At 32.0% G+C, this 7676-nt stretch overlaps 1 protein-coding gene across 2 annotated transcripts in view; it reads right to left on the bottom strand.

The window, feature by feature from the left end:
* LOC106467724 (ventricular zone-expressed PH domain-containing protein homolog 1-like) overlaps positions 1-7676 on the bottom strand; it is a 41180-nt gene that overhangs the window by 11446 nt on the left and 22058 nt on the right. For both annotated transcript variants that reach the window (XM_022395918.1, XM_013928099.2), the window contains exons 5-9: positions 7229-7392; positions 5483-5692; positions 3177-3394; positions 1936-2273; positions 157-355 (exon numbers count right to left, since the gene is read on the bottom strand). In XM_022395918.1, coding sequence (XP_022251626.1) covers positions 157-355; positions 1936-2273; positions 3177-3394; positions 5483-5692; positions 7229-7392 — 1129 coding nt within the window. The remainder of the gene's footprint in view (positions 1-156; positions 356-1935; positions 2274-3176; positions 3395-5482; positions 5693-7228; positions 7393-7676) is intronic.

Here is a 7676-nt window from a genome sequence, read left to right as displayed (position 1 = left end):
ACAAACGTAACGTTTATTATAAACATGTTTTTGCAGTAAAGGCATCATCTGGTACAGGCAAAACCATGGTCGTAATAAATAAAATTATCTTTGTTTTCCTCCATTTTGTAATTATGGAGTTTCAAGTACTGATTATAAAAAAAAAAAAACAATTACCTAAAACTCTTCTGTTTTGCAGTTGTGGCCGAGGTGGTGATCGTCACACCACCACTTGTTATTCGAGAAGTCTGGGAAGCCACAGTGTGTCGGTTGTTGAGGGCCGTGAAACTTTTGTTAACACCAGATCCAGAACTTAGCTTAGTCATACTGACAGCTCGTCCAGTTGGAGAACTCAGTCTACCATTACTGTGATGAACTGAAAAAGAAAGTAAACACCGGTTGATGGTTGATTTTTTGAATAAATAAATAAGACACATATTCTCATGAAATTAATCCAACATTATCAGTCAACGATAATAACTTTATTAACATTATGTCATAATATCTCATTTAAATATTAGCAATACCGTTTTGTATATGAAAGCGTACATAAAAATGAATTTTCATTTCTACTTTGTATCTCTCAAAACTGTCTTAATTACTCTGGTTAAATTAAAAAAAAAGAGAGCCTACAATGTAAACAGAGAAATAATTGTAGATGTTTATTGTCACACAAACTACTTTAAATTTTTTAAAAGATCACAACTTTTTTACTAGTTTCCAAGCCATGTATCACTAACCTCATGATTATTTTTGGACATACATAATTTTATATTTATTTATTGGATGAGGTTCGACATGTCTAGACCAGTTACATTTATTGGACATAAAATTATGACCCGTATCCCAGCTGAGCAGGGCTTACGTTAAAAGAACAAAATGTTTTTTTACATGATATGTTACGTTAAGAACAAACACAAGTTAACAAAATAACGGTATTATGACAACCATTTCACTCATAAAATCACACTTGATGAACTACCATAAATGGCAAAAAAAGGCCTCACATGTAATTCAATTTTCAATCGATATATGAAATAGGTGTCATTTCTTCTATAACAGAAACCTAATTGACTACAGCTCAATCAACTGTGATAAACGAAGAGAAAATTACCACAAGTTGCTTTACCTTTTGTTTAAATGTTTTGTAAGCTCAAGTGGGACCAACTAAGAAGCAAAGTGATTGACCATTGTCCAAAAAACTGATAAGGGAAAACTATAAAAATTCAAGTTTATAAATTAGTTTTCATAATTCAAAAGGAAAGTTTTAATATTTTTTTTATAAGCCCACACAAAAGTACCAGCATGTGGTCTACTACAAACTCGTCAGGACTTGTAAATGTGACCCATAACCAGAACCAATTATGCTTAGTACTTGATAATTTACAAGTTAAACTTTTCAATGAGCAATCAGAAATAATACTATAGTTGAATATAGAATTTTTACACACATTAACATCATGTGGTAGAATAACTGCAGACAAAGAAAGTAAAGCCACATTGGGCTATCTGCTGTGTCCACTGCAAGGAATCAAACCTTGGATTTTAACAATGTAAGTCAATAGACTTACCAGTGAATAAGAAAAAGGCATCAAACCTTGGACTTTAACATTGTAAGTCAATAGACTTACCAGTGTCGCACCGGAGCATAAGAAGAAAACAGTATCAGCTTAAATAGTCAAACAAAAAACCAATCAAACGTTTCTTATTTTTTGTTAGTGTATTTAATTCTAGCATCACCCCGGGTTGATTACAATGACATTCAGGAAAGACCACATTCAGTTTAAGGCAGTGTATTTTCCAGTTTCTTTTTATATGCACCATTTATTTTTATTTGTTACACCAAGAAAGACAATCTCAATTAGTAATGCAGGACTAAAAAAAAAACAAACCCAAAACAGAACAACTTGGAGTTTTATAATATAATGCAACAGTAATTTTCTTTACTCTTCTTACCCATAATTCCTCCAGCTGTCGAAAGCCTACTTAAGCTACGGTTCATAGGTTGGTTGGAAAGCAGTTGACTAAGTGATCTTCGCTCTGGTACAGTCACCAGGCTGTGTTTTGAATTAGCTATATTTCCTCGGCTCTCTCGAGACAGACCAGCTACATTACTCTGCATACCAGACTTTGTGGACGTTATGGGGGTTGTTACTGACATGACTGTTGTGGTGCAGAGAGTTGTTACTATACTGTTCGTAGATGTTGTCATAGCAACCAAGTCTTGCTTGCTGCCTCCGACTCGAACAATCGTGATGCCCCCAGAAGTCTGATTCAAGTGATGTTGGTGACGACTGATAAATGGGAGGGGGAGAAAAAATATTCTCAATTAATTTATGCAAGGTACTTTTTTGGGGGGGATTTTGTAATTAATGTAATTAAGTTATGCAATGAAAATTGATGAAAGTCATGCATTTGCTATTACAGAAGTATCAATTATTTACCTCAGCAACGATAAGTTTTTAATTAAAAGTTGATCTCTTTGGTCTTAATAACATTACCATTTTGATCTGAAATTACAAAACAAACTACTAACGAATTCCTGCACTACTAATAATATTCAAAATACTAATACATATAGCATAACAAGTAAAAGCGTACAAGTCCAGTTTAGCAAATTAATGCTGAGATAAAAGAATTTATAAGTTTAAATACAAAAGAAAACTTCTTTGATTACCATGACTTTATTTCAGGATAATTTATTTTCATCATAATTTTTACTTTAATATGTACACGCTTGACAATTAGCCTAACTTTTAAAGAAACAACAACTGTTTCACCGAGATATACCTGTTTCCATTTGCAATTAACTATTCACTCAAAAAAATATGAAATGGCATTATTCAAAGATGTGCAAAAAACACTTCTGAGCCAGATTAATGTTGGTATGTTAACTTCGGTTACTGTTACATGTTTCTGAGCCAGATTGACATCTGGTATGCCAATTTCAGTTACTAATACCTACTCCCAAGTCAAATTAACATCCATTGGGTTCAGTTACCAACATCTACTTCCAAGCCAAATTAACATCTGCATGCTAATTTTAGTTACTATTACTGAACCAGATTAACGCAAACGATGGAACCTCAGGTCCATAGTCTGGCAAACCAATTAGACATGCTCAGCCCATAGAAATCAAAACAAGACAAAAACCATGACACAGAATATTACATACTAGCAAATGATAAAAAGCTTACTTAGGATTTGCATAGTCTGCTTTCAGCTCCTGAATGTACCACCGAGCTGTTGAGGTGGACCCTTCAGCCTGACTACAGATATCAGGCAGGTAGCGTGGCAAGAGCACAGGATAGACTTCCGTTATCCCTTTGATTTCTCTTAACAAGGCATGCAAACTTGAATGGTCAGTTTTAGCTAGTTGGGCTACCAAGTAATCTAAACAGTCTTTTCCTCTTTCCTGTTTACAATTTTAAAAAATGTTCTTTATTCTCTAAAGATTCACATTATTTCAGTCATAAGAAAACAAATTAAAAAAAATAAAAATCAATTAAATAGATTAAAAAAAAAAGCTACAAGTTACACAAATCCAACATAATACTTAACATTTACAATAAATTAAAAAAAAAAGACTGAATTTATCAAAAAAACAAAAGAAAATGAACTTCATCCCAGAGGCCAAAGTTCTGTGAATTGTCTTGGAAATATAATTGTTTTTATTCTACACACTAATAAAACATTCTTTTTTAATACAGCTATCAGAGAAAATTAAAAACAATCTTAAAAAATATAACGTAGCAGTTTTTTTTTTAGCTCACACAGGCACTGTATAAAAAAATATATGGAAAACTGGGTGAAACTTCTGTTGGTGGGCAAGAGGAGTTAATCAAACTAAATGAGAATAATACCTAAAATTTAAGAACAGCAGGTGAAACTGATGGTTCATCTATCCATTAAAATTAAACTTTATAAAATGAAAATAAAAACATTTATCACTTGAATATCTATCAAGAATTCCCTTAAATTCACAGCATCTACCACATCTGAAAGCAACCCATTCCAAAGACCAATCATTTTGTTAAACATAAAGTATGTTAAGTTTTGCAACTGACCTTTAATGAACTGGAGTGTTGTTAACATCTTGATTTGTTTTCCTTCTCAGAGAGGAAATACTTAACCAAAGTTTGTGAATCTTAGTAAATAAAAAACTCACTAAATAGTGTATTGTTATACACCGTAAAACCTCCAAAATTTTAGACGAACAATGTTTAGAAAAAATATCATTAAAAATACTTCCTGCTTTTACTGTTGATATCAGAAAGTTACACACACACACACACACATACATACACAGTTTTTGTATTTTGCCTAATCAGCACTTTCGGTTATAAATCGTAAAAACATGGTGAAAACTGGCAAGATATTTTTATTATCAGTGGCCTATGACCCGATCTGTCGCAATGTCATTCAGTTAGGCTAAATAACAATATTTTCAAGAATAAAAACAATATCTAAAGAAATTATACAAAAATTCCCAGATCTGCGATTTATTCCTAAGCCTTTTAAATTTCCCACTAAATTTTGTTGTTCTCTCCAGGAGCTATATCTAATTCTTTCTCACACCACTTTATTCGACTGACATAGAGGTAAATAGCGTATAATCTGCTCTATCCGATGGTTTTCAAACTCTGGCTGTAGCTTTTTTTAGGGTAGTAACAGCAGTGTGTAATAAAAAAACAGAGAAAGAGACGGAAAATAACACAAGAAATAAAACCTCCAAAAATAATACTCAAAGGTAGTTTCTTAGCAACTAAACCAAAACCTACACTTTGGAAAAGCCAAGAAAATTCTAAAAAGATCAATAATTTTATTGTCTACAGATGGAGCTGTGCACAAATGTAAGTCGAAAAACTTTTTTCATTTTTCTTTACAAGTTAAGCTAAATAAATGTTAAAAGTGACAAAATATTTATTCTAAAATACTTTTTGTAACAAATTGTTGAAATAGAACTAGAATTACTAATTTCATTTAATAAAAGAAAACTATTATAAATGCACAATGTTTCGACAAGATTATGTCATCATCAGGTACAAGTAGTTACCGAATAATAAATAAATTGTTTATTATATTATTATACTCTAATATGAAAAAAGAAATAACTTCAAGGTATTAGAAACAACATATGCGACTTTTCTTTATTTTTTAACCATTTATGATTTTTCACAAAAGCACAACTGCATTCTATTATAGTTTAACTTGCAAAAACTAGGTTAATTACAACACTTATATCAGACACACTTCAAGAATAACCTAACAAACGTTTGTACATTCTCAGTTTTTTTCAGTGACTACTTAATTTATAAGTTGAGACAAAATAAATCACTTTTATACAAACCAGATTTCCACTAATTTTAAGTAATAACTTACTCTTCTGATTAAAATTACTTATTAAAGATTATTTTAAATGTTCATATAAACCATGTTTAATGATTTTGCATGTACCGCATACAGGATAACAACCCTAAAAAAAAAAAGACTTCATACAAACCAGGCTTAACTTCCCAATGATCCCAAGTATGCGAGCTACGAGAGGTAGCGACCCAGGCTGCTGCTCTCCCACTGCCTTCATCTTCTGCTGATGTTCTGTAAATGGTAAGGGACGGATTGCAGCCATGTCAAGGAATATCTGAAGTACGCACATAACACAACTCGAGATCGTCAGGCACTCACTCAACTGTGGCAAATTGCTCTCCAATAACTAGAAAATATGATATCATAGATTATTTTAATACACCCACACTCACAAAATGAGTCTGATAACATATACTGATTGAGGTTGAAATAAAAAAGAAAAAACATAATTCAATCTTCTATTTTTATGCAATGATATTTTAAGTTAATGGATTAAACCTGTGTCCTTTTATTTCTCTGCAGGTTGAAAGACAATATGTGCTAGCTCAGTAGAAAAAAAATTGATAAATCTTTGAAAATGGTTTTTGGAAAATCTAACAGAATACTATAAAAGTTATAACTTAGTATAATACTTAATGCCTTATGTCAAACAAATCAGTGAATATGATAAAAGTACTAGAATGTTGGAAAGAGTTGAATATCCTAACAAGAAACCTTAAAGTGAAGCATTATAATCTAGCAAAAACAGACGTTTATTACTTGTTATAAATGAGCAGCTTTGTGTTTCTTCCTTTGTTTTTGAATTTTGCGCAAAGCTACACGAGGGCTATCTGCACTAGCCGTCCCTAATTTAGCAGTGTAAGACTAGAGGGAAGGCAGCTAGTCATCACCACCCACCACTGCAAACTCTTGAGCTACTCTTTTACCAACAAATAGTAGGATTGACCGTCACTTTATAACTTCCCCATGTCTGAAAGGGTGAGCCTGTTTGGTGGGACGGGGATTCAAACCCGCAACCCTCAGATTAAGAGTCGAGCGCCTTATCCACCTGGCCATACCGGGCCAGCAGCTTTGTGTCTGGAGAAGTTACTGATTTCAGTGAGAAACATTCATAAGGCAAAGAAATTAATGGATAACGTGTTAGAAAAAGAACAGTATTGTTACATTAATATAAAAATTTGATTTAGAAATATAAGCCCTCATATCCATTAGTGAAACCTTGGTCAAAGTTTTTACTCCACAAATCTGAATTGAACTTTTGAGCTTTAGTAGACAATGTTATTCCTTGAGTTTTACAGATGTGTACCAGATATGACCGTCATAGTAACGTACACATCTTTTAATTCCATAAATCAAATGAAGAGTGCATTAATCTCACAAACATTTTTATATATATATATTCAACTCAAAATGTAATCTCATTTTAACCAAAATTAAATACACCTTTTAAATTACAATTATTAATAACTGGGTAAAGATAGTTATATGTGCCACATTTTAAAGCATTTGTACGTACACACTTTTTTTGTATGTACAGCTTACAGATGTATAGCAGAACGTGTGTGTGTGGTACACGCTAATATACCCGAGTAACTAATAGTGCATTTAACAGCTGAAAATTATTTTGATATGAACAGAAGTTGTCTGGCTTTTATAACACTGATACCAACTCAACTCATTTCAGGATCAAATTAACAACTCAAGATACAGGAGTCTTCTAATAACCATAAAGTTCAGATGCAAATTTAATGGCAGCTGGTTGTTACAGTGGCTAATTTAATTCATAAGTTCTCCAGAGTAACTCTACATAGTTTTCAGCTATAAGGTTTTTTTTTTTATTGTAGTTCATTACCACAAGTTTAGTAAAGTAATGTATGCTCACCGAAGGTTTGTTTTTGGCAATTAAACTAAATAATTTTAGAAGGATTATCTTCTCAGAGTTCTCGCACAAAGGCAACAAGGAAACTAGTGCCATCACGTGGTCATGAATTGGTTCTTTGTTGACAGCATATATCTGTGGGAGAACTTTCACAAGCAAATAGTTTCCTGTGAAAGTAAGAAATATTCAGTATTTTATTTACCAACGAATAAGGAAAACAAAAATTAAGGATGTAAAAATAAAACTACTTTCTTACAAGTTTAATTTAGAATTGACCTCTTATGACAAATTGATTTTAATAAAAAATATATAAAGTTGCTAGATAATTAAATCAAATTAATTTTTCTAAGTTTAATTAAGGCCTTTTGTGTGCATGCAATTTCACTTGATTAACACAAAGTTGTCAATAAAAACAAAATAATTTTGCTCAATTTCCTTACTTTTTTTTTTT

The sequence above is a fragment of the Limulus polyphemus genome, unplaced genomic scaffold (assembly GCF_000517525.1).
Source record: "Limulus polyphemus unplaced genomic scaffold, Limulus_polyphemus-2.1.2 Scaffold2720, whole genome shotgun sequence".
NCBI classification, from domain to species: domain Eukaryota; kingdom Metazoa; phylum Arthropoda; class Merostomata; order Xiphosura; family Limulidae; genus Limulus; species Limulus polyphemus.
The sequence above is the reverse complement of the archived record's forward strand: the minus strand, read 5'-3'. Positions and strand labels throughout refer to the sequence as shown.